Source organism: Diadema antillarum, unplaced genomic scaffold (assembly GCF_040938485.1).
Source record: "Diadema antillarum isolate AM-2024a unplaced genomic scaffold, OU_Dant_1.0 seq00002107_RagTag, whole genome shotgun sequence".
NCBI classification, from domain to species: domain Eukaryota; kingdom Metazoa; phylum Echinodermata; class Echinoidea; order Diadematoida; family Diadematidae; genus Diadema; species Diadema antillarum.
The window spans coordinates 29,119-56,034 of NW_027272749.1; the positions used below are offsets into that span (position 1 = coordinate 29,119).

General features: G+C 39.7%; 1 protein-coding gene across 1 annotated transcript; it reads left to right on the forward strand.

The window, feature by feature from the left end:
• On the forward strand, nucleotides 1–26,619 carry LOC139713947 (uncharacterized). Its single transcript, XM_071625666.1, has 26 exons — nucleotides 1–128; nucleotides 2,892–3,080; nucleotides 3,654–3,738; nucleotides 4,442–4,621; nucleotides 6,055–6,149; nucleotides 6,831–6,937; nucleotides 8,088–8,216; nucleotides 8,863–8,946; nucleotides 10,123–10,235; nucleotides 10,778–10,877; nucleotides 12,562–12,621; nucleotides 14,197–14,312; nucleotides 14,859–14,974; nucleotides 15,584–15,667; nucleotides 16,112–16,260; nucleotides 17,049–17,285; nucleotides 18,331–18,402; nucleotides 18,998–19,143; nucleotides 19,758–19,953; nucleotides 20,616–20,768; nucleotides 21,377–21,466; nucleotides 22,140–22,278; nucleotides 22,748–23,146; nucleotides 24,243–24,401; nucleotides 24,753–24,870; nucleotides 25,266–26,619. The coding sequence occupies exons 1-26, from the start codon at nucleotides 122–124 to the stop codon at nucleotides 26,617–26,619; spliced, it is 4,677 nt and encodes a 1,558-aa protein (XP_071481767.1). The 5' UTR covers nucleotides 1–121.
• Nucleotides 26,620–26,916: the final 297 nt, after the last annotated feature.

Consider the following 26,916-nt stretch of genomic DNA (forward strand, 5'->3'; position numbering starts at 1 on the left):
GCTTGTTTTTGTTCGTCGGCCTTCATCGTGTGTATTTTGGCATCGAATTTGTTCGAACTACACGAATGCTGTGGCGGGAAGGGGAAATTTTCTCTCAGTTTTCGTTATGTGACGTGCAAATATGGCAGGTATGGTTTGGTCTCTCTTTCGTATTATTTGACCAATCTCCGTTCGTTGTACATTTACTATCTCGGTTTTGACGCTTACGAAGACTAAAGATTATCCAGTCCCATCTATGGAAAAGGGCGTTTGCCAGCAGAACTCTGTGTAGAATACGCGTATACAATACGTGAGGGCACGTCCGGCATTCGGCACTGCCACTGCGCTGAGCTGCGGCACTGGCGCTGGCACTGCTACTTTCCTCACACTCAGTGGCAGTAACGTTAGATCTAACTGCTGTGCTACCTGTTGTTAAATAATCTAAAAATATCATTAACACGTTAAAATATAATTTAAACAGCCCGACAAGCTACACCCTTTAAGTTAACTTTGGTCTTTGCACAGCGTCTGGTCGGGCTAAAAAGTTTGTGTGCTTCTGCTGGTACTACCACTCTACCAGTGCCAGTGGTAGGCCTAGTTAACGTTTAGTGCTAGTCTAGTCTGATCTGGTGGAGTGAGACATGACTATGAGTATACTAAAGTTTAAATCTAAAATTTTACTAGTACTAAATGACACTGCGAGGGAGCTCCCTCGCATATTATATATTCAGCCCACACAATTATAACAATTGCACAAATTACCGGTGGCGTTGCTCCACTTCCGGGAGTGGAGCGACGCTGACTTATTTCACTTGGTAACCCCCTGTTAGGCCGCTTCCCGGGCGTTATTTTTCCCCCAATTAGTATTAACAGTAAACCGCCCTCTCTGTAGCTCAATATCAGAAAGGGCTCGTAGATCGCAGAGGCGCAACCCCAGGTTAGCAATTTGGTGAGGTGTCGCGATTTGTGGGGTGTCGACGATTCGTACGCCCGCGGTGTGATATTAGGCTTATGCGGTTATTAAACACGAGAGGGCAACATAGCATAGGACACACACACAAAAAGGACAAGAGCCTTGTCTAGTACCTGGTGTGATAGCAGTGAGAACTGGTCAGTGGCGGTAGTAATGAAAGAGAGTATTTCTGCCTCAGACTGGTCTTTAACAAAGATAACCAAGAGCTTGACGAGGAAAAGAATCAGTTGCTCATTGATGGCTGTTGTTAGGAAGTTTTCTTTCAGCAAGGTTGGGGGTGAAGCTTTTTCTTCAATTGTTGTTTCGTTGTGCGAGGTTTTTGGTGGATTTGGCTGTTTGGACGGAGGTATTTGTGGGAGTTGCCGAGACTTGGCGGGGTTGTGTTTGGCAGCTGATGGGTTGGGTTCTGGATTCCTGTGAATTTGTGCCTGTACAATGGTTTGGGTTTTTCTTTTGTCTGTGTTGATGTCGTTTCCTTGATTTGAAGTTGTTGATGTGTCATGGTTTTGTTGTTTTTCGGTGAATGCTTTTGTTGCTTGTGCGTATGTTAATTTGTTTTCAACTCTTATTCTCTAGATTTCATTCGCTTTCTTGGCCTTTTCACAGCCTTGGTATGCGGCTGAATGTAGCCCTCCACAGTTGATGCATTTTGGCTGATCCTTATTGGGACAGGCCTCAAACGTTATGTTCTCACCCGCACCTGACACATCTTTGTTTTGCACGACATGTTGCTGCCGTGTGTCCATGACTTTGACAATTGTAACACCTCCATATGGGGGGAATGTATGCTTTGACTTGCATTCTTTGAAAACATAACAAAATTTCCTCTAGGAGAGATTTTGTATCAAAGGAAAGAATTACACTGCGTGTTGGTGTTTCCTGTTCGTCTCCCATGTCAGTGTCTGAGTTCTTTTTTACTTTCCTCACAATTCTTTTAGCACTTGTTACTCTTTGACTTTTTAATTCCTTCTCTATTTCCTTTTCTGACATTTCCGTTGGTACTCCTTATATCACACCTCTCTGAAAGTTTGGCTGCTTATTAATTGCTACAGGAATATTTCCTTTCATTTGGATTTCTTGGAGTCGTTTTTCTTGTTTGACATTGGCACATTTAACTAGGATTCCGGGCCTTGTAGTTTTAATAAATTCTGGGGGTGATCCACAGCAAGTTTGGACCGACTTTGCGATTGTAAGTGGGCTGACATTTCTCGGGGATTGTTCTTTGCTGATAGGATTGATAAACACTTTCAGATTTGGGGTTCTTGAATCAGTGGCGGGGATACAAAATGTACTGACATCTTGGAATTCATTTTCAGATCCGGATGACGAATCTGCCTTAAATGACAGGTTTTCCACACTCTGGCTACTACCTTCGTGCGTTTTACCTTTTTTCGGGCGTCTTCTAGCTGATCCGACGGTCTGAAAGTCCCCCTCCTGATCAGTAAAAGGGGCAGAGTCCCCATCAAGTTGGGTATGCGAAGCACTGGCCGCCATCATTGGCAGGTGCCAATTTGGCGGGAAAACGAAATGGTTGATTAGTTGGGTGTTAGTTGTGCGAAGAGAAGCCCAAAATGTTTGCTTACCCGAAATGTCCAAATAACACGGTTGTGAGAAAAGTTCAGGGATTCGTCTCCCATTTGCCGCGGCAGGTTGAGGTTGTATATCAGATAAATCAAATAAAACGTCCAAATAAGAATTTCCAAGGCTTGGAGAGAATCAGAAAATAAGAGGCATCAGAAGAGGCACGTCCGACCGCCTTGACCCCTTGCTATTAAAGCAATGCTATTACAGCAACAGCATGTAGTCTTCATCCAATCATACCTTAAAGTAGAACAGCTCACAGACACCTATTCAGATAAGGCTTTTCATTCAATTTTTCTTTTCTTCTTTGAAGTCATCCAAATGTGCCAAATTTGTTTTGTTTTTCTCTCATTGTTAGACACGTGGAAGGTTGGGGACAAGTGTATGGCTCCTTATTCTGGTGACTCCTACCGCTACAGAGCGGTCATCCGCCAGATCCAAGTGGACAGCGATGGTCAGCAGGTGGCGGAGGTCAGATACAAGGGCTTCTCAGAGGAAGACAACGAGTGTGTTCGACTGACCGATTTGCAGGAGCTGCCCAAGTCAAGTAATTATTAGTTTACTGAAATATTCAAGAATGGATACACAACACTGGATCAGTGACTTTAGATGGATGCATTATATGTATCTCCTCTTTGGTTGTGTGATAGTTGTGCATGCACTTGTGCCATTTAGAAGGCAAGTGCCACAATTCAAATTAAGTTTGACATAAAAAGGATGGTGTTGGAAAGAAGGCTAATACACATAAAATGAATGACATAAGATGAGAGAAATATATGATTGAATTATGATTTAAAGTTTTGATAGCAGATGATGAAGAAATATGAATTTTTCATGTGATATTATCTGTATGAAATAGGTCATAGTTTAAACAAAATGAAAAGCCAGCTCCAGTGTCAGTTTGTACTGTTCAATAGTTCTAATGTACCTCTCAGTGTTGGGTAACTAGGTGGTTCAGTCAGTAGTGCACCTGCCTTGTAATGGAAGGACTCTGGTTTGATTGAGTCATTACTGAATACTTCAATACTGCAGAGGCTCCCTTTGGTTAAAGAAAAGTAATACCATACGCCCTGTTACATAGTATTGTTCGTAAATCTTCCTTTTCTCTTGATACAAGCAGATAAATCTCCCAGGCCCAGCGGCTCTTCAAGCCTCAATTTCACAAGTCCGCTGCTCAACTACATGTCAGAGGAAGACAGAATCAGGTGGGCACCCAAATCAAATTGTATCATTTTCTTTGTGTGTGAGTGTGTGTGTTAAGCTTATAAATATGTTTATAAATATGCTTGACCTTTTAAAGAACATATTTCACAGAAGTATAGCTACAATTCCTGATGAATATAGAATGCACATTTTCTTGATATTTTTCACCCTGAATATGGAAAAACAAAATCTTTGTCCTGAAAAACATATGGTTTTGAATGGATGAAAATGAAATGATCTGTTACTGATTTGAGTTTCTATACTGTAAAAGTGGAAATATTTGCGGTGTTGACATTTTTGCCCACTTCACGCAACCAGAAATCAGCATGAAAAATAAATGTACACAAATATCTTTGCTAGCTGCACTTTGGAGTAGTTCATGTCTTCGTTCCGTGGAATTTAAAACATGTGAAACTCATCTTACCCGACTTGAAAAAAACTCATGCAAAAATATCCACTTGTACAGTATTTCATCAAATTTAATCAACACTGATGTTTCAACAAGTCATTTACAGGTCAAACTGTTAAATATTGCACAACAGTGGCTTAATGTGTGAGAGAAAGCCATGTCTTCAAAGCAAATGAAATGAGTCTTTTTTCTAAAGGATTACAAAAAAATGAAATAAATTACTATTTATCCAGTTGTTGCAATGACAAGCAGAATAGTTGATTGGTAAAGAAAATCTTCCTACTGTTTTCAAACAGAGCAGAATATGCAGACATCTATGATGATCCACGACCTACACCAAAAAGAAAGGAGATTATTGACCCAGGGTCAAAGAAGGGGTCAAGGGTTGTGGCAAACAGGAAAAGGCTCAAGGGACCTGTCGCCATTGGTGGGAAGATCAAGAAAACAGTGAAAAATTCTTTGGAAGAAAACAACAGGTATTGTACTTTCAAAGGAGGAGATAAAAGAAGAAAAATCAAATGATAAATCTTGTGGTGTACATATTCCTAAGCCTAACATTAATTAACATTTAATGAGTATTATAGCTTGTTAATGGGCATGAGTCTGCCTTAAGTACTTACAATGTGTATACACATTTAACTTGGTTGAGCACTGCTAAATCTGTTTGCCTTAAAGGACAAGTCCACCTTCATAGACATGTGAATTGAGTGAATGCAGCAATATTAGTAGAACACATCAATGAGGGTTTGAGAAAAATTGGACAACCCGTTAAAAAGTTATGAATTTTTAAAGTTTCTGCTCAGTCACTGCTGGATGAGAAGACTACTACAGCCTGTGGCTGTCATGTGTGTACAACGATATAAAGAAAACAAAGAAAATTCAACATATTTTCACTTTCCTCGCATAATAAAAGAACACTTGACTTGCCTCTTTCAGAAGGCAGGGGGAATAATATTACCCTTAACATACGTCAGCGACAAGTCAAGGAAATGTGCATTTTTTTTCAAAAAATAAAAATTTGTGAAATTCTCTAAGTTTTCCTTATATCGTTGTACGCATGTGACATCATACACTGTAGTAGTCTTCTCATCCAGCAGTGACTGCGCAGACACTTTAAAAATTCATAACTTGTGAATGGATTGTCTGATTTTCCCCAAACTTTCACTGATGTGTTCTATAATATGCTGCATTCACTCATTCCACATGTACGTGTATATGAAGGTGGACTTGTCCTTTAAGTGTGTGTATATGGTGGCACATCTCTGTCAGGTAACTGTCCTAAGAGGTGCCTCAGCAGTCGTTCAGAAATACTCTCTCGAAATTTAGCTTCTCTTTGCTCAGAGTTATGAATGTAAAAATAGCCCTGGATAGTACAGCAGTAAAGTCAGTTCATTGTACCCGTATATAGGGAACTTGTCAAAAATGGTGTCTGAACAAGCATTTCATTAACACCAACATAATGTAAAACATGATATATTCGCGGCACAAAATTTTTGTGAATTGGAGCCGACAGCCTTTTTCGTGACATGAAATTTTCGCTAATTGCCACTGGCGTTCAATGTATATAGTGTAGACAAAAAATTTCACGTGCATTTTAATTTCGCGAATTTTGGCGCTTGCAAAATTCATGAAATTAAAATGCACACGAAAATTCCTTGTTTTACAGTACACGGAATGTTGTATGCATTGCAGACTTAGGCATTTCATGCAGACTACTAGCTTGAATCTTTAATGAGTGTGTAGTGACAGTTTTGAGTACAGTTGAACAGTACCACTATGTTGTGAAAGACCCGATGAATCAGCGGTTGCAAACTGGCTTTTAATGTGTATGTTTGGTGTCTTTATACTTCCTTATAATCCTATTGTTTTATATAAAACTTTGTGCTTTGCTGCCTTTTCTGATACTTAGGAAAACCAAACATATCCAATCATCCTGTGAGTCTAGCTCACCAGCCACGAGAAGCTTTCCAATCTCCGCAAACGAGTACCTAGATTTGGATGAAGGTGAGGAAATGTCCAAGATGTGTGGTAAACATTATCATTATGCTGATCTCATTGAGAAAGAGGTCGTAGTAAAAGTTGTTTGTCAGTGAAATGTTTAGATGACATGCATTTAAAGGAATTGTACAGTTTGATCAAGACCTAACTTTAGGTTTCTAACAATTTTTGGTGAGATGATGAAAAACTTATGAAATGTGAAAGAACATTTAATTCCAAGAGGAATTCAATGTTTACATACTTGTATATGATGAAAATAGGTTTTGAAATGACCAAGATATCCAAAACAGAGCGATCCTAATAAATGGTGGGACCCTTTTTTTATTACAATGACTTTGTTTTACTTTGTTTTAGATGTCTCAGCCATTCCAAAACCGATTTTCGTAAAATAAACTTTGATTTCCTCTTAAAATGGTATGCTCTGTACTATTTCATAAGTAGTTTCTAGATATCTCACAAAAAGTTAAAAGCCTAATTCTCCCCTCAACCAATACTATACCATCTCTTTAAGCTTCGTTTGATCTTACTGATATATAATTAGATTAATTTTTTTATTTCTTTTTCACATGGGACAGGTAAAGGGTTAGGGGCTGGCTTGTGATTGATGCATTATTTTGGTGACAATGATGTGCCTGTCCTTGAGACGGATTGGAATTCATGCCTACTTAAATCCCCACTTTTCCTCAGGATTTAGCTACAGTGACATGGAGAAGCCATTCTTTCCCGGAAAATCTGATGCAGGCTCCAAGGATCCGCTTATTCTCTCGGCCACAAGTGAAGGCACGGTTGTCCAGGTACAGAAACGGTCCTCATATCTGTAAATGAATTCACACAATCTGACCTTCAGTTTTCAAGCATTCATGATTTGCCACATGCAGTCTTTGCATATCGTGCTGTCATGGGGGCATTTGGACAACTCTCTTTCATCATTCTCTTTGTACAATACCTCAAAGATTTTGAAGGTCATCATGATCAGCCAAATTAGTAGAGAAACGATCCCTAATATCTCTGAAAAATGTACATAATCTGACCTCAATTATTCAAATACTCACAGTGACAGTGCGAAAGCTGAAAAGTGAATAAGTAGACTAGATAATCAAATGAAATTAATCAGCCAGAGTCTCTAATGACTACAGAACCCCCCCCCCCCCGAGATTTGCTCACTTTAGCCTTCGAGCTGTGTGCTGTATTATCGACACTGTTAATGTACTTCAGTTTAGTTTGAGTACATCACTTTCAAGCAGAGCCAGAACATATTGTAAAAAAAATGGACTGCATATACATTAGTAAATGTATGAGTTGTGATGGAGACTGTAAAAGTATGTAAAGGCTACCTGAAATTCAGATTCAAAAGTTTAAATAGCATAATCCTTATTTGGCCAACGTAATAGTCATTATTGTTTTACACACATTCCTGAGTGAATGACCTTTGTTTACAGAGTAACTTTGCTCAGATTTTTAATCTTAGAAATAATAGAGTACATTCTGATTGCTATTTGAAATGTTCCCCACTCCTCCAACAATGAATGCATTTTCATATTGATTTCACAACTGCAGCTCTCCTACTACTATGGCTATGATTAGATTCTGCTCTCAAGCCCATAATGTGCACTTGTACCTTCTCAAGTTTTTATGTATTTAGGAAACAGTAGCGGTACCATAGAGCAAATATGTGCATTAAAGTGTTGAAGTACAGCCTTGATGTGTTCTTCCAGTTCCGTGAGAGATTTTCAGTGTATTCATTATTTAGTTGTTCAAAAAGTTTAAGTTATGATAATGCTTTTTATTTTTTTAATATTGAAAGCTCATAGTGATATATCAAATTTGAGCACAATGTATATAAATTGCAATTTGGTCCAGGGACTTTTCTACCTAGATTACAATTATCTGAGTTATTTATGCCTTTCTAACCAATCATAGCTTTTCGTTCTTTTCAATCCTCAGGTCCCTGGGACAATCAACAGATACTTGCGAGACTATCAGAGGGAAGGAATCCAGTTTCTGTATGATCACTACAAGGAAGACACAGGGGCCATCTTGGGTGATGACATGGGACTTGGCAAGACAGTGCAGGTATGCCAGCTCTTGCTCAATTTCATGCAGTTCACCTGAATTGTATTATGATTTGCTTTACATTGTTGCTAGGCCAGAACTGAATGCTTTTAAGCAAGAAATCACAGAACTGTTGGCCATAAGTCCCCTCTGTGAAGGACAAGGCAATTAAAATTAAAGTACCTTGCCCAGGGGCCCAACCACTGCAGCCAGGGGACTCGAACCAAAGACTTCAGATTGACGCCAGTCCAGTGTCTTATCCACTGTGCCAAAGCAGCTAATGATTACTGTCTGTAAGATACAGAGTATTACAATTAACATGAAGATTGATTCGTTCCTTTCGTAAATCATTTTCTTTCAAGGAGATTTTGTTGTTATCGTGTTTCTGTCTTCATGAGTATTGCCCTGATGGTACATTTGCACTGTTTTTATCTTGTAAGTGCATTATTCTTGTCTCAGTCAAAGTCGAGGACCACCTCATGTGTATCACCAAGTATGTCTATTGAAATGCAAGCATTTCTCATCACCAGACTCTTTGTAAGTATGGGTATTACTTAATTATATGCCCTATTGCTGTATCAGATCTTTCTAGTAAGCAATGCGTAGGGGTCAAATAGGTACCGGTACTCTGATAATCTGATAGGATGCATTTTGTGTCCAATTTCAGGTGATAGCCTTTATCTGTGCTTTGCTTGGCAAAACTGGGGGGAAGGAGGACTGCGAGAGAAGACTACCAGAATTTCTTCAAAAGGTTAGTGTATTTGATATACGTCACCAGTGGATTTGTTGTTGGTGTTGTTGTTGTTGTCGAAGTAGTACTGTAAAACATGATATTTTTGTGGCATGAAATTTTCGCGAATTGGAGCTGACAGCCTTTTTAGCAGCTTAAAATTTTTTTGCGAGTTGCCTCTAACATTCAATGCATATAGTGTAGACAAGAACTTTCGCATGCATTTTAATTTTGCGAATCTTGGCTCTTGCAAAATTCGCGCAAATTAAAATGCACGCAAACATTCCTTGTTTTACAGCAAGCCTCTTTAAGGAGAACTCATATTAATCTTTTCCAAATGTGTTTGTGGACATATAGGAAAATGTTGAGTTGTGCAAAGGATACTGTGTGGCTGCTGGTAGGAAAGGTGCCAAAGCATGATATGGGAGGAAAAAGAAAAAGAAAAAGAAAAACAACAACAACAACAACAACAACAGCAGCAGCAGCAGCAGCAGCAGCAGCAGCAGCAGCAGCAGCAGCAGCAGCAGCAACAACAACAACAACAACAACAACAACAACAACAACAACAACAACAACAACAACAACAACAACAACAACAACAACAACAACAACAACAACAACAACAACAACAACAACAACAACAACAACACTGTATGGCAGCAGTTGTCACCATTAAACCATTCCTTTTTTAGATGCTTTTGATAGGTATGCTTGCTAGCCAGCCAAGAGCAAGTGTAGTGTTTCAGGAAAGTTTTGGACAATTACAAGTCCCTGAAACTTGTGGAATATTTGCAGATGAGTGCTAATAGTGTAGAACATGTGACTTATAAATGCAAAACTGCTGGTATTTTGTCAGGTATCCTTCCAATGTTTAATATTCCTGAGGAGAAAATTTGGTGCTTTTTCTTGTTCAGATACATGGTTATTTCACCATTTATTGGTGTCAAGATATTTCTTGAAATATCCAGTATTTCTTCACACTTTCTCCTTAGTTGATTCATTTCCCCCCCTGTAATTCAGCCTTGTAAACTTCAAAGAAAACTGCAAGTGATTTGTATAAAGTTATTCAAACAGAGGGTCTTATGGAAATGAGATTGATGTAACTTTCTCCAAATTAAGCTGAACATATTCATTACACCTGGAGAAATAGCTGGCATTGATAGAATGATCTTTAATATCATATCTCAAATCTTACAGGAATCACCTCAAAAGTCTCGTGGTGGACTCAAGGTATTTCTCGTGATCTGCCCCAACTCGGTCCTCTACAACTGGCTGGACGAATTTGAGACGTGGACACACTGCACCGTGGCGTGAGTAGCTACTGAGATAATACAATACATGCATGATGCTTTGTTGGTGCTATCTGAAGATGTAAAGCCTTGTAGCCAGTCTATCCTTTGATGAACATGCATTGAGTATATATACTGTATATAGACATAGAGGTAGACATGTGAAATGTATTACTTTAACTGCACTTCAAGAATGAGTTTGATTTGCCGATATGGCAAATTTGATACTAGTCGCTTTGAATCGGTATATTCTCTTATATGCTCTTATACTCAGCCTTAGGTGAATATTGTAGTATGCTTTGATTTATGTGCTGATATAGATGTTGTTCATGTTTTGCATTCATTATGTTTTACTTGCTCTGCTAGCAAATGCTTATGATAGTATGATAATACTGAATTCATATATTACTTTACGTTGTCGTGGATGGATGATTTGTGTGGAAACTTAATAAATGAAATGAATAGAATAATATGATGATTAGTATTGTGAATTGGACAACAGATTTTATTTTTTAATGTAAGTTTTTAATCATGCTAATTTGATAGATTTTGTTGATCAACAGGCGTTACCATGGCAAAGAGAGAGATGACACACTGAAAAAGGCCAAGCGAGGGCGCCTCGATGCTGTAATCACCACTTACGAAACCTACCGACTCTACATAGTAAGTCTTGCCTGTACCAATCAGTATACCATCTGAGATTGTGTCCTGTGGGCATCCCATGTGTGTAGTCTGGATCATGTGACTTTGATGATTCTTGTGGAAAACTTCTTGAATGCTTTATTGCTTATATGCCATCTTGCCTTGAGAGAAGATTTATTTTTCTGAGTTCTTCACACAATTCATACCAAAGATACATTGTCTGAATATATTGTTTATGAAAATCAAATCCTGAATATAAAATCAAAAGTTGAAATGGGTACTATGTGCTTCTGAAATACATGGATGGCAGAGTTCTGTCATTTGTTTGTTTGTTTGTTTGTTTGTTTGTTTGTTTGTTTGTTTGTTTGTTTGTTGTTTTTTTTTTTGGGGGGGGGAATGGTGCCTTTTCCCTTATTTGACATTAAAGTGGTCCTATGATTTTTTTTGTGTGTGATTTCACTCAACACTTCAGTGCAAGTTCCATGTCCTGTAAATGCTAATATTTTTATGCCTCCGCCAACGAAGTGGCCGGAGGCATTATGTTTTCGGGTCGTCCGTCCGTCCGTCCGTATGTCCGTCCGTACGTCCCGTTTTGTTTTTGTCGATATCTCAAGAACCGTGTGGTGGTTTTACATCAAACTTGGTATGAGGGTATATCCTGGGGGGATAATACTTTGTGTGGATTTTAGGGTCACGGGGTCAAAGGTCAAAGGTCACAGATTATTTTGTGAAAAAAAAGGTTGAAAATTCATGTTTTTCTCCATATCTCGCAAATGGTTCAAGGTATCTTCATGGAACTTAGTATATATGCTTGTTCCAATAGGCAATGATTATCTAGGGAAGTTGGGGGTCATGGTTCAAAGGTCAGGGGGTCAAAGGTCAAGGTCAACTCCTCAAAATATCACTACTTTCCTTATATTTATGCAATGCCTGAAGTTTTTTTTTAAACTTGATGTATACATGTATTACTCAATATTTATTCTGTGGGAAGTTTCTTGCCAAAAGGTCAAAGGTCGAAAAGGTCACAGGTCCAAGGTCAAGTGAAAGTGCTGAATTGCACTTTTTCCTCCATATCTCAAAAGTAATTCAAGGTATCATCATGAAACTTACATATTTATGCATGTTCAACCTAACAGTGATTCTCTTTGGAACTGTGAGGTCAAAGGTCAAAGGCCAGGTTTAGATAATGCTATTTTCCCATTTGATACTAAAATTATACTTTTTCTCAATACCTTGAAAATTACTCAATGCATAAACTTACAAAAGGGTCAAAAGTCTAGTAAAAATCAACAGTTCCCCAAATACCTGCACTCTGACATTTTAATCATTCATCCAATTGAACCTAGTTCTAGGAAAGTGAACATTCAGCACATTTGTGTCAAACCTGTCATTTTGATATTTTGCCAATTGTGTGAAACTGTCATCACACATTGTCAAGACATTGTACTAGTGACCTATTAGGAGAACCATGCATTATGGCGGAGGCATATCATTCGCCGTAGCGATATATCTAGTTTGTGATTAGTCTTAATTTTCTACCAAAGTGGCACCATCTCTTACAAGCTTAAATGTTTGGAATCCATGATGCAAAGGGAAAGTTATATTTTTATACACAGACTTCTCACACACTGAGATTTTCAGAGAGCAAGTCAACATATTTCCAGTTGATATCTATGATTTTTTCTGCTTCTGTCTCCTCTTTCAGGAGGATCTACTGACAATCCCCTGGGATGCTGTCTTTGTTGATGAGGTTCACAAGATTAAGGTATTATGACCTATTGGTCTGCCCACCCATGTTTGAATGTTTTATTATTATTATTATTATTATTATTATTATTATTATTATTATTATTATTATTATTATTATTATTATTATTGTTATTATTATTATTATTATTATTATTATTATTATTATTATTATTATTATTATTATTATTATTATTATTGTTGTTGTTGTTGTTGTTGTTGTGGTGGTTGTTGTTGTTGTTGTTGTTGTTGTTGTTGTCTTTGTTAAAGAATAACTGAATAAATGTGTAGGTTTTGGATAGAGTCAGTATGTGGATATGATATTCAGTGTATTTTTGACCTGCCCTATTTTCATTTTCTAGGAATGTTTCATCCTAATTACTGCAAAAAGATGAATAGAAGGTGAAGGCAAAAAGGTGAATAAAATATCAAAAGGAGTTGTTGTTTTGTTAAAACTTAAGTCTCCCACCAGTTATATTCTTCATGCCTGTCTTTTCAAGTTGACATGAAATCTGGGTTCAAGTCTCCGTATTTCACTGTCATTTGCCAAGTTTAGATGGGGCATTAATGTAACTGAGGAAGCTTGAGACCTCTATTCTTCCAGTCTTTCTGTTGCTGTTGGTTTTTTTTTTAATGCTTGAACTTGTAATGAAAGCATTTTATTTCTCATGTTGATATCCCACTGTTTAGAACTACATTGGCAGTGTTGAGTTGATATCCATTCAGTGGGGACACAGTGGTATTGTGGATAAGACTCTTGACTTTGAAATGGAAGTCCTGAGTTCAAGTCCTGCCAAGTGCTCATGTCCTTAGACAAGGTGTTTTTGCCCACAATGTTCCTCTTGACCCAGGTGTAAAAATGAGTAGCTGGCAACGTTGGTGTAGTAAAAATGGCAGGGTCCTCCAAAAGAACACTGCTAATATTAACTCTTTATGTGCCACATTCGCACGTCCGACTCAGTCGACGGCGTGCCAACTTCGCATATTCTGCTCAACAAACAAAGCCGCCAAAACCGATCGATAAATCGCTAATCCCGCGGTACAATGAAAGCGTTTCTCGCGCTTTTGTTCCTCTCACATACGGCTTGTATTCTATGTGGTGATTGAATATCAAGCGGTGTTCCAAACTAGATTTGCGCTTACATTCTAAGTTTCTGTCACGGTTTTATGTGCAGAAGTCATGCCTCTACAGTAATGTAGCAACTGGTCATTCAAAACAAAAAATGAAAATAGATTTGGCATACAATTTATATCGAAGCGAAGTTTAGCATTCCTCTTTATCTTTGCTCACTATTATGTCCACCTTAACAGAAATTTGTAGAAGTTATACAAATTGGAAAAACAGAATTCTTTCTCAAGCATGACTACCTTTATGTCTCAGAATAACGTGGCACACAGGGGGTTTCCACCATGGCACATAAAGAGTTAAAGAGGCTCCCCTGGGTAAATAAGACCATATTACAATATCATCATTGTCTGTCATTCCTCTGCAATGTATTGCAAATGAATACTGTACCTTTAAAAACTGGTAGTTAAATCCAGAGATAGAGAATGGAAGGCAGGGTGTGACAGTGTACAGAGTGTTGTCTTTCAGGAACCAGGAGCTCTTATTACCAAGGCTCTGAAGGAGATCAACACGAGCAGACGATACGGACTGACAGGGACCGCCCTCCAAAACAAGATGGGGGAGCTGTGGTGTGTGCTGGACTGGTGGGTGCTCGGCTGAAGCAAATGTTGCTTGGGTGGGGGGGGGGGCAATCACTCAAATACAGAGTAATTATTGGTTATTATCCTGTGTGTGTTAGTCCTGCATGGATTGTTGGTATTTGTGGTGTCCAGTAGTTCCATGTGATGTCTTTAAAATACTATTTGCTTGGGAACAAGATGCAGAAGGTACTGGTATAAAAGTAATAACATTGTATCTCCTGTGGAAACAACCATTTACAGCAGTCACAGCAACAGTGACAACAATCTATGTGGACAGCTTGTATTCCATCAATCATTATTGGCTGTTATACTTGCACTCTGTAATCACTCCTATCCCCATCCCCCCTCCAAAAAAACAAAAAACAAAAACAAAAACGAGAAAACAAACAGGACTCCATTGACAGCAGTTGTCTTCTCCAGGTATATACCTACATACAGATGCATAATGATATTACTTTATCTCATATAGATATGAATTAGATTCTATTTTTGTAAGGATTTAATTGATTAAAGCATGCTCTGCAATCCCTGGAGTGATTTCCCCATTAGGGCCAACCCTGGTTGCCTAGGAGGCTGGAAAGACTTCCGTCTGGAATACGAACAAGTGATCACCATGGGACAGAAATACAATGCCAACAAGCGGGAACTGGCTCGAGCTCGGAAAGGTAATACCTGTAGTCTCATGACACAACCATTTTGGTTCGTAAGTCGATGACAAAACTGATAAATTAATGGCAATGAAATCTTGCTGTGTTTGTATTCATTGTGGTTTCAAGAAACGTCTCAAAACTCTACTTTTTGTTCTGTAATCCAATTGACCATAATTCCATTATTTTTGTTGTTGTCATTATTGGTGTATTTTTCTATGTAGTTGTTATAAACCACAACTGTCCAAAACCAAACTATCAGCATCTTGTTCTGAAACCATCCAGTACTACTACCCTGAGCCATGACCACGAAACCAACACTGTTCCACTGATCCACAGATTATATGTCTCGGTGGTGACATCTGTGTCAATAAAATTAGAAAAATAATGACAGAACTAGAGTCCAGCTGACTCTGTTAGGAATGTTGTGCATCACAATATTAATCTCCAGCTTCAGTACCAGAAATATTTACTTTACCTGGTAATTGATGGGTGATATTAATTGTGATTGATATGTCCTTTATAGTTTGAAAAAAAAAAACCAAACCTATATACTCTCTTCACTCAAAAATACCATGTCTGTGCGCCAAACTGGCAATGCATCACATTTCATTTTGATGTCAACAGTGGCCAAGAAGTTTGCCAGTTTGCGAGGGAAGTGGATGATACGACGGACCAAGGCTCTTATCTCTCATCAACTACCAACCAAAGGTGAGAAAGATATGATTTAGCCTACCATCTTATACGACATCATCTAATATTTTTTACACTTTTCTCTACAGCATTTCACGACAAGGCTGCTGGTTAGTGGAAATCGCACAATTTCTGCTAAACATCATTGACAACAACAGAACTGAGTTGTTAAATTAATGGGTAAAAGTGTTTACTCAAGCATGGTATTGTTAATTTAGACCATAATCATATCTCGGTATGTGCTGTATGATATATTATGGGAGTTTTTTTTTAGACATGAAGGAAAGATACAATTTTGAAAATTTTGTTTGTGTTCTATTGGTTTCATTCTTTAGGCTTATTTCAGGAGCACTCACATGCTGTATACGAAAGACCCTGTAAAAAATCATGTTTTGTGTTGTTTTACCAGGTAGTCCTATCTGGATTCTATTGCTATTAATGTTGGTATTTCCATCTTTTCAGATGAACATGTGGTATTCTGCAACCTGAGCCCCTTTCAGATCGAAGTCTACCGAGCCCTCACCGATTCGCCCGACATGGAGTTGGTCCTGAAACAGAAGGACCCGTGTGACTGTGGCAAGAACGCCAAGAGAGGGCGATGTTGCTATAAGGTGATTTGATAACACCTCTCAGTTAGTCAACTATGCCTCTGCAGTCCAAAAACTTCTGAAGGAATCAATCAGTCCTTTGTTACAATTTCATCATAGCTCTAGAAAGATTTCCTATATCAGAGAGCTATTGTGTATGTGACGGGATGTAATTAAACTTTGCAGAGTGTGAATGAATTGAATAGTTGGCAGGTCAAAGGTCAATGAAATTTGTAAAATGTGCCACCCTTCAAATGCTTAACATATCGTCTATGAAAAATGAGAAAGATAAGGGCATTAAGGTGCCACTAACGCCACAGGTTATGAGAAACTTAACGCCCATATCTTACTCAACGGACGATGTGATGGTAACAGTGTGTGCGGGGATTGTAATTTACAATCATTGCAAATGTGTGATGTTAGGACCTGGGGGGGGGGGGTCATTTCATGAAGCGTTTTGTCAGATATTTTCTCTTACCAATTTGCTTCCAGCCAATCAGATGCAAGGATTTCAGTAGCATTTTACAATTTGTTGGAAAAAAATATTTGACAAAACACTTCATGAAATTGATGCCCCCCCTGTATGAGATTGCAGTCAGGGTTGATATTCTCTTGTGAGTAGGCACACGCCACTTTCCTAAACGAGCAGTCAAAATTTAAAGTCCTGTCTTACTCATGTGACAAGCATGAGTATGTTAAAAAATGTGAAGTTTGGTTTTTTTAACAATCTTCAGAAGACTTTGGATTATAATACAACCAACGATAGAGTCAGTTGATTGGAGTGAAAGTATTAATCGTTGTTTTCCATGCAGAAAAATGATGAAGGAGAGGGGATCAAATCCCTGACCTTTGGCCTCATGAGTCTGCTGATCAAGGTGTCCAATCACGCCGCTCTCCTCACCCCGGACAGAGCCATGTCCAAGAAGCAGCGCATCAAGGCCGAGCGTTACTGTGAGATCGCGTTCGCCAGACAGCGGCAGTTTGTGGAGAAGAGCCGGGAGGAGCGTTTTGCCACACTATCAGACAAGTCCCTGTGTGGCAAGATGCAGGTATTTCCACATGTGCATCCATGGACAATCTGGTAGTATATAAAAATGTAATAAAACATGTATCTTTGCAATAACTAAAAGATGCACAATGAGTTACACATTTGCAAGGTCTTGTGGCACTAAAAACTCGCGATGACCAGAGCTTATGGAGTACCGAGGTGCTGATGTCACAGTCTTTTATTTTAGCTTGGGTATGAACCAGATGCGAGCATAAACACTCGGGCCAGGTGAGGTTGTTTTGAACCAGTTTCCATGGCAATGAATGGCTATGACATCACATTTTTGTGCTCTGTAGCAGTAACAAAGTCTGTAATAGCCAGTCAGCTTTCAGAATTAATATTTCCACATGTTGCCATGGTAGTTGCATTCACTTCAAAGTAACCAGTTATGATAATGCTTTTGTGTTGTGCAGCCCAGTAGTGAAAGAATATTGGGTGGTTCAATAAATCAAAGGACAGAAAGACACATTAATATATTGATCATCGTTCTGTGAATGCTTTTTCCCTGGGGTATATACAAATACATGTGTAATATAGAAATTTAATATCTCATAGAATGCACTGTAAAAATTGTGGTCAGAGGAAAGCTGCAGCTGGTCTTCATATGCAAATGATAGAAAGAAATATATTTTCATACCCTCAGATTAGGGTGTTGTTTTGAGGAAGAAAGATGGGACCATGGGAGAAAAAATAACAACCCAGAAATGAGTGAAAATTTGGCATTTTCACTCATTTCTTAGTTGTTGTTTTTTTTTGCCATGGTCCCATCTTTCTTCCTCAAAACAACACCCTAATCTGAGGGTATGAAAATATATGATTTCCTTCTATCAAAAAGGGTTTTATATGCATGAGTGCTCACACCTCCAACTAAATGAAAGTTTTGATACCTCATCCTACAGTTTCATATTTTGCCTCTCAAGAGAATCATAGTTTCTGAATCAAAATGTGTGAACAAATTGCATTTGGTGTGTTTTTCCTATGAAATATCCAAGAGGCAATGTAAGTTCTTACTAGTTCCTTGTATGCATATTTCTTTCTTCTTTCAGGTTCTTGACAAACTCCTGGTTCTCTTCAAGAAAGAAGACAGCAAAGTCCTCCTCTTCTCCAGCTACACAAGGGTAAAGTGATTTTCACAGACATTTTTATGAGTTAGAGAACTAGTGTCCTCCAAAACAATGTGCTAATCACTAAGTAATGTCAATTTAAAGGGTTCATCTCTGCTTCTTAGTGACACTTTTGACATTAGTCTTGCATATTGCACTGGAGGTGATGTCTTTGTTCAAAACATTGAGCAGTATTAGAGTTTGTTTATTTCCTTTTATGGTAACAATTTATGCCATCATCCAGATTGTACCAATGTTTTTGGCCTTTATCTGTCAGCAGTTGAGGCCGTGCTCTGTGAAATTTTCACAGACAAAATTTAATGCTGATGTAGAACTTGACAGGTTTTTTTTTTTTTTTTAAATAAGTAATGAACAAATATTGCTTGTCTCATTCCCATTCGTTTTGATACATTTTAACTGAAAGATTGTGTGGTGTTTATGGAAATGCATCACATAAGGATGGCTTTGGAAATGGAGAAGAATGAGTTCATCAAAATTTCCACTTGAAAAAGCCACTGAAAATTAAACAGACATTTTTGGAAATATAAAATTTGTATGAACCATGTTAACTGACTTCATAATCATCATCTGTGCCTTTCTCTGACCAAAGCTCCTAGATGTTCTGGAGATGTACTTGAAGACGACACACTACACCTATCGCAGGCTGGACGGTAAAACGCCGGCCCAGGACAGGCAGAAGTATGTCCGGGAATTTAACCGGACTCCAGACATCTTCCTCTTCCTCATCTCGACAAAGTGAGTTCATGTAGGGTAGACAACCATGTTAATGAGCAGAAAGCTTTAAGGAGTGCAGGGGTCAAGTTGTGTCTTAGACCTTGTCTCCACAAAGTGAACTTTAGAATACATGCATCATGGGAAGTGGGTTTGGGTAGGTGAAATTGCTGGGGATTGGAGAAAGTTTAGGGTGAAATTACTTCTCCCATATTTTATGACATTGTCAATTCATGTAGCATCCATTTGGTGGTTGCACGGTTGTGGAAGAGGCTGTTGTCATGGTAATCTCTTCTGTAACTTCATGAATGATTTTTGGGGGTGTTTGAAGGAGAAAAAATTGTTTCAAGAGACTTGACAGAGCCTCATTAGGAAATACATTCCTTGTTACAGAAGGTTATGGAATACTTTCTTCTTGAACATATTAGAGTTACAAAAATTTAATGTATTTTTTGCCTCAATTCAGGATGAGGCAAGTGACAATTGTGTGTTATGATGATTGCAAAATTTCACGGCACAGAGTTGATGGGTTTGGCCATCTTTTCACCATGCCTTCCGTAGTCTCAAAACTTCAAGCAAAACAGAGTCCTTCCATGATATCTTGTATTTGGCATATGACCCCCTGTCTTGCCACACAGGGCAGGCGGTCTGGGCCTGAACTTGACCGGTGCCAACGTGGTCATCATCTTCGACCCCAACTGGAACCCGACCCACGACCTCCAGGCCCAGGACAGGGCCTATCGGATCGGTCAGCACCGGGATGTCCGAGTCTACCGGCTGGTGTCCCGTGGGTCCATCGAGGAGAATATGTACCTCAGGCAGGTCTACAAACAGGTATATATCAGTCAGTAGGAAATAACAGCATCCTTGAGGTACCCTTCAATTCTGTGTATCGCCAATACCTAGGTGCCGTGTGCAGAGCAAGGTTTTAGATGCATTGTGGAATAGATCAGGGGACAAACTTGCCCCGGTTTTGGCTCCTTCTGTCTTTATCCAGGGGTATTTTTTGTTGAAGATTTCTTCACTTTCCATCATGTGACCAGCACATTGAAGCCTTGCCATGGTGAACCATGACTCTAGTGACCGCAAATCAGTAAACATTAAAAACTTTCAGCTCCTTGAAAGCTGAATTCTAGCCAAGAAATAAAGGAGTAACAATGGAAAAACAGACAAATAACTCCATTGAATCATAAAGGAACTGTGATGTGCGCGAGATATCCGGAAGCGATAATGGCACCAAGGAATCCCACAGTGCATCTGTGACAGGGCTCTTCAGCGTGCACCAAAGTTTTCTGCGCATTGGCGATACCGAGAAATGAAAATTACTGGAAACTTTGTACAACAATCCCTCAATTGTGCTTTCCCTCGAGAGTCTGTTCCATTGTCATCACCAATCACTCAGCCACTTATTTTGACACCATCCATCCTGAAGAAGCCGAGAAGCCCTTTTGTGTCCTAATATATCAGCATCTTCCCACCATCTCTCCCCCTCTCAGCAACTTGCCAGCGTTGCCATGACGACAGAGAATGCCAAGCGGTACTTCACGGCAGTGGCCGGCGACAAGGAGCAGCAGGGTGAGCTCTTTGGCCTCCAGAACCTCTTCAAGCTGAGGACGGACAATGTGTGCCTCACTGAGAGTGTCATTCAGGTAGGAGAATTAAACCTTACCACTTCAGAGTTGCCTCTGTAGTAGCCATGGAAGTTGTTTGCTTGTTTGTTAGTTTGTTAGATAGGTAGCTTGTTTGTTTATGTTTTCTTCCATGCCACCATATTGCACAGAACTATTTTCCCACTACTGTAAATATTCAAATTTTATTTTCATTTTTTTTGGTCTTGTTATAAGCAAATGACAATGCCAAATCCAGTCTGTAGTCATAATGGTGTCTCCTTGTATGTCTTTTACCCAGTGGACTTACAAATGAGCTGTTCATTGTGGGTAGCAGTACTTGTAATGTCATAAGCACACACATATTTACGCCTATAAACACATCAACTCATAGTTTCATCACAGACACACTCAAAATCATTCATATGTATTATTACGATTTATGCCTACATTCAGATTGATAAAAATGTTTGAATTGACACGTAAGAGCTTTTACTTCTGACTTGAATTATGTCTTGTGGTTTTATGTTGGAGAACCTTTGCTGTGATGATATAAACGTATGACTCTCGTTATATTTCCACTGCTGTATCATAACCATGCAATCTTCACAAACCACTGTCACTGGTGATATAAATGTATATTTCTGTAGAGGGAAGAGAAGACGGAGATGGGTTTATCAATGGCGAAGTACAAGCCACAGGCAGACATCAAGAAAGCAGAGGATGGAGCATGTGATGAGGTATGAATCGACTTTCTGCCAGACGTTTCTGCTTGATGTTTCTGCCAGAATTTGACAGTGATGTTGATGATGGTATTGACAATGGTGAGAGTGATAACAATAATGATGAAGTGGGTGGTGATGACAGTAAAGATGATGGTGATAGTAATGGTGATGATAATGATGTTGATAATGACAGGGATGATGAAGATGTGATGATGATGAAGAGAAGAGTGGTGAGGATGGTGACAATAAAGATGATGATGGAAGATAGTAATGATGACGATTGTGATGATGATGATAATGATTATGATGATGACATTGATGGGGATGATGAAGATGGTGATGATGAAGATGATGGTAATTTAATGAGGACGATGATGGTGTGATGATGGTGATGATGATGAAGGTAGTGATTATGGTGATGGTGATAGTTATGATGATGACATTGGTGGAGATGATGATGATGATGGTGATGATGAAGATGGTGATGATGATGATGGTGATAATGATGGTGATAATGATGATGGTGATAATGATGGTGATAATGATGGTGATGATGGTGATGATGATGATGTTGAGAATTAAGATAGTGATGACAATGATGACGATGATGATGGTGATGTGGTGGTGATGATCATGATGATGAAGATGTTGATGGTAATTTCTGTCGTTATTTCCTCTCTCATCTTAGCTGTTGCGAGATGAAGAGGACGTCAAAGATGACACTGGTAGTGATGACGACATCCATGGAATGGGCTCTGAGCTGGATGTGATCTGTGACAACGATGATGCTGAAGAGACTTCGGGCACAAACGAGAAACCTGGCAATGGTGAGAGATCTCAGAAATCTGCAGCTATGAAGCATTTGTTATTTGAAGAGTAAATCCTTGAACTCTAAATTCAGTGAGAATCCTCAAATTGGCAGATAATACCTCGAGTGAAAGCGTAGAACATACTAAATGTGAATATTGTACTATTGCAGGCCTATTGCAGCATAGAGAATAAACAGAAGAGAATGCTAACCCTCATTCTGCGCACCCATCTAAGTGCTTTCATGGCAAAATATTGCCTTATGGTTTGATGACATCACAAGTAGCCTACTTATTTTAACAGTGGCCTATGCACATATGTGATTTGGGTCCAGTCTCCCTCAAATTGCCTTTAAGAAAAATTATTCAGGTTTGAAATTTACATGAAGGGAATTACAGTGTATATCGTGTTCTCCTGTGGCAGAATGGTGTCAAGCCCCTAACATTCATCTTGCATCTTCTGTGCCGTGCATTTTGTTATCATTTGCAGATGATGATGAAGTTGAAGACGAGCGCATAGATGACTTTGATGATAGTGAGCAGCAGGAGGAGAAGGAGGAGGAGGAGGAAGAGATAGAAGAGAAGGATGAGGAGAAGAAGAGTGATAAGAATGAATGGCAACAGGAATTAAGAAGACTAAACCGTGGAAAAGCCATTCTAGGGAGGAATGGACTACCCATTCAGAAGGTCAAAGGTCAAGGGCTGATAGAAGTATCAAATAGACAAGATAGTAGCAACTCGAGAAGACGGCGACAACCACCAAAGGAGTCACGTCGCAGAGAAAGAAGCAGTGATGAAGGAGAGGAAAATGGACATGGAGATTTGCCCGTTGCCATGGAAACGGAAGACAGTGCTCCGGGGAGTTTAACGACTGCAGATGACGTCTTTAGTGAGTGGCATTTAAAAAGTCTGCTTTATCGGTGTGCTTTTGTCAAACTGCATAATAAGCCATGTATGAATATTAATGAAGAACTCAAATTTAGCATGATAGTAAAAAACTACAAAATTAAAGTTCATGTTTACCTTTTGCAACCCTGAATATTGGATTCCTTCCATAAGCTGGTACATGTATATTGTAGAGGTAGGTTATTCAGACCTTTCCTCAGAATGATAGAGTGATGGTGGGAGACCTTATTCTTCAACCATGTAAAATTTTGTGAATTTTGTGAAGTAGATAATTAAATGACCTTTGTTGAATGGAATGCTGAAGAGCACTGACCCCCTCCTCCCCGAAGGACTGGATAATAGGATAAAATTGCCTTGCATAGGGTCAGTACTGCAGCTGTCAGTGGGCTTTAAACTGGGAATCTTCAAATTTCGTCTCATCTACTGAGCTCCTCTGTCAAAAGAGTAAATGGTTGTAGTGTGTGAAGACTTATGCAAAGTCCTGTAACAAGTTAACTGTTGGGTATATTAAGTTACGGACTATTATAAAAACTTGGATCAGACCACATAGTTCAAGAAAAAAGTAAAGGCGGTGTGATCTGATTTGCAATTCTGCTATCCAAAGTTAACAAATGCTCAGTACATTTTTTTCCCTTTATGTAATTGTAATTGTAGAGCAGAGTTTTACAATGCTGTATATCTTTCTAGTGGCTTTCTAATAATCGAACAGCACTTTGGCTTAAAGATAGATATGTGTATATTCTATGTCTCTTTTATTTACTGTATCTGAAACATACCAGCAGTAACTTAATCATGAAATTGTGCAGATATTTCCATCTCTTCCTTTCTGTCTCCTTCATCTTGTATTTGTCTATCTTTCTATCTATCTCTCTATCTCATTTCCCATCACTTGGTACGTGTATCTTCCCTTGTATAGGATAAAATATCGAAATCCCTGTCCCAATAACACAATTAGAATTATCTCTTTATTTTCCCCATGTCCTTTTGTTTCTGTTCTTTTTCATCATTCTTCCCCACATCCACACTCATTGTTATGTACCATCTCTCCTTCTCTCTTCTCTGCCCCCAAAATTGGCCAGAAAAGTGTGGGGTGACCTACGTGCATTCCAACCAGAAGGTGATAGGAGCCAGTAGAGTGGAGGACCACGTCAGCCGAGTGGCCGAGCAGCACGTCTACGAGGAAGGTCAGTTCTCCCAGCAGCCGGCCTTCTGCCAGGTCCCCACTCTGGAGATGGTGAGTGATACTTTGGCACACTAACAGAGGTGGTGATTAACCTTTTTAGGATGAACTGATCTTGCTACGACATGCATTTCCCATAGGCACCTGCCCAAGTATACATGTACTTGGGACGAGTAGAATGCTGCAGGTGTATTATAACAAATTCAAGCAACTGGTGGCAAGTCCCACTCTGATATTCTAAAAATATGAACAAAAAAAAAGAAAGAAATGACTATCTATGAAAATCAGCAGTCCAGCAAGCTACAACCAGTCGCCTGGATAACAGTATGCATTGTGTCAAGTTTCATGTTTGGGCATTCGTACCCTGTACAGGAGAGTTCAGAAAGCCAAAGATCGACTAGAGAAACAGCGCCCAGACCGAGGAGAGAGCAGAGTTCTAGTAGGACCAGGACGAGATCTGATTCCTCGGTCTACCAGCTTGGAGAATCGAGTCTGCTGATTGGACAGACACCAACTGCCACAAGGAGGTAAGACTGCCCGGCAATATTAGGCCGTACCGCTGTATAAGACATTGATAAGTTGATTATTGATTGGGACTTTCTTGTAGTATCCTAAGGATTTGTTCTTGAGAACTGAATGAATGTGAATTGAATAATGTCAAAGTTTCTTACTTTAAAATTGGCTCGTACAAATTTCTGCTTTAGAAAGCAGAGCTCACATGCAAATTGGTCTGTCAGATATGTCAAATATTGGCGGTTTACACTTCTCAATAATAATAATAATGATGATGATGATGATGATGATGATGATAATAATGATAATGATAATAATAATAATAATAATAAACATTTATTAGGCATTTGATATGGATGGTGCTAAGTCTCTTCGTGACTTTTTTTTTGTTCTTGATATCTTTCAACAGAGAGCAGTTTTGGGACATGTCGGAACTACTAGACTTTGGCAGCATGACATCCCTGGCAAGACATGTACAGGAGTGTTCGGAGGAGGACTGTCTGAAGTTGCTGCTCACTTACTACAGGAAAAAGTACAGCATTGACTTTGACGAGTTCATCACCTTGCCACCCACTTTGAAGAGGGAGGTCAGCCAGGCGGAGAGCAAGAAGAAGGGGAAGAAGAAGGAAGATGGTAGGAGAGCGGAACGACCAAGGAAAAGATCGGAATGCGATGCGGGGAAGGAGAAGGGAAGAGCTCAGAGGAGAGGGAGGGAAGCGGGAGGAGGAGGGAGAGGGAGAGAGAGAGGAAGAAGGCAAGCATCTCGACGAGAGAGGAAGCCATCCCGGGGTTTGGTGTATGACTCATATTCCGATGATGAACAGCGAGGAAGGAGGAGTTACCATGACGACGATGTTCTCACCAGCAGTGAGGATGATGTCGGGGGTGGCACATGGAGCAACAAAAGACAAAAGAAGGCTGAGGCCAAAATGGCAAGTACAAAGACAAGAAAATGCAAGCAGGCTTCTCGGGGCAAGGCTTGCCACGAAGTATACCAGGAATTATTCGATGATGAGACTCATGATGATGTTGATCATAACCGGGAAGTGAATGCTGCCAGGAGGAAAACTAATGTGTGTAAGAATTCGCCTCATAAGACAACAGATTTGAGCTCAGGAATCTTATCAGGAAATCATCAGATTGCCAAAGAAAGTGAGGGCAAAGATCCACAAACAGTGCTGCAATTTCAACGCAATGGTGAGAATCCAGAATCAGATAACACCAGAACTGCTGATGGAAAACAATCATCTGAAACGCCAGACTCGACGTCACTTCGGAAGGAGCAGAACATGTCGTTCCTGGACGACATCTTTCTGGCAGACAGTGGAACGTCGAAGAGGAAACCTCCTCCCAGGAGGCCTCTCACGGGACGAGATAAATCCTCGGGAGGATCGACCAGCCCCTATACCTTCGACTGGCTCGGAGAGACGGTGCCCGTCTCGCCAGAGAGGAGCCCCCTGTGGAGATCAACAGGCAAAACTCTGGCTGGTGCGAGAACATTTGCTGCGACACTGTCGACGGCGACCGACACTTCGGCAAACCTGCCATCAGCGTGCTCTGATTTTGGCACGACCAGCGACCTCACGGGGGACAGTGACGCATCCCTCTGGAAACGCAACTCCACCTATGTGCCGGGACAGACGCTCTTTGCGCCAGGCCAGACACTCTGTGCAGACTCTTTGAGCAGCAGCGAAGAGAGTGAATCCCTGTTTACTGGGGTCACCCCGTTCAAAAGTGTCACAGACAAAGACATTTCCGTCTGACGTTACACTGATGTCCTGCATTTGTCGTCAAGTTTTTGCGGCAACGGGTTTGGAAATACCTTGTCTCAATCTATCTTAATCTTTCCTTAATTTGACTAGATTCGCAGTACCCACTGCATGCTGTGAAACTAGCACTGGCTGTTGGGTGAAAGCTTGGCGGTCCAATGGATACGATGCCTGTCCGGCGATCAGGAGATCGTTGGTTTGAATGCAGCTGGAATATGTATGCCCATTATTTTTTTTTATCGTGGTTACTGCTAAACACTGAATAATTGGTGCTTATTTATGTCAATGTAG

Coding starts and splice junctions, on each gene's coding strand:
- LOC139713947 (XM_071625666.1), top strand. Junction 6,150..6,830: donor GTACCTAGATTTGGATGAAG/GTGAGGAAATGT, acceptor ACTTTTCCTCAG/GATTTAGCTACAGTGACATG. Junction 22,279..22,747: donor AAACGAGAAACCTGGCAATG/GTGAGAGATCTC, acceptor TATCATTTGCAG/ATGATGATGAAGTTGAAGAC.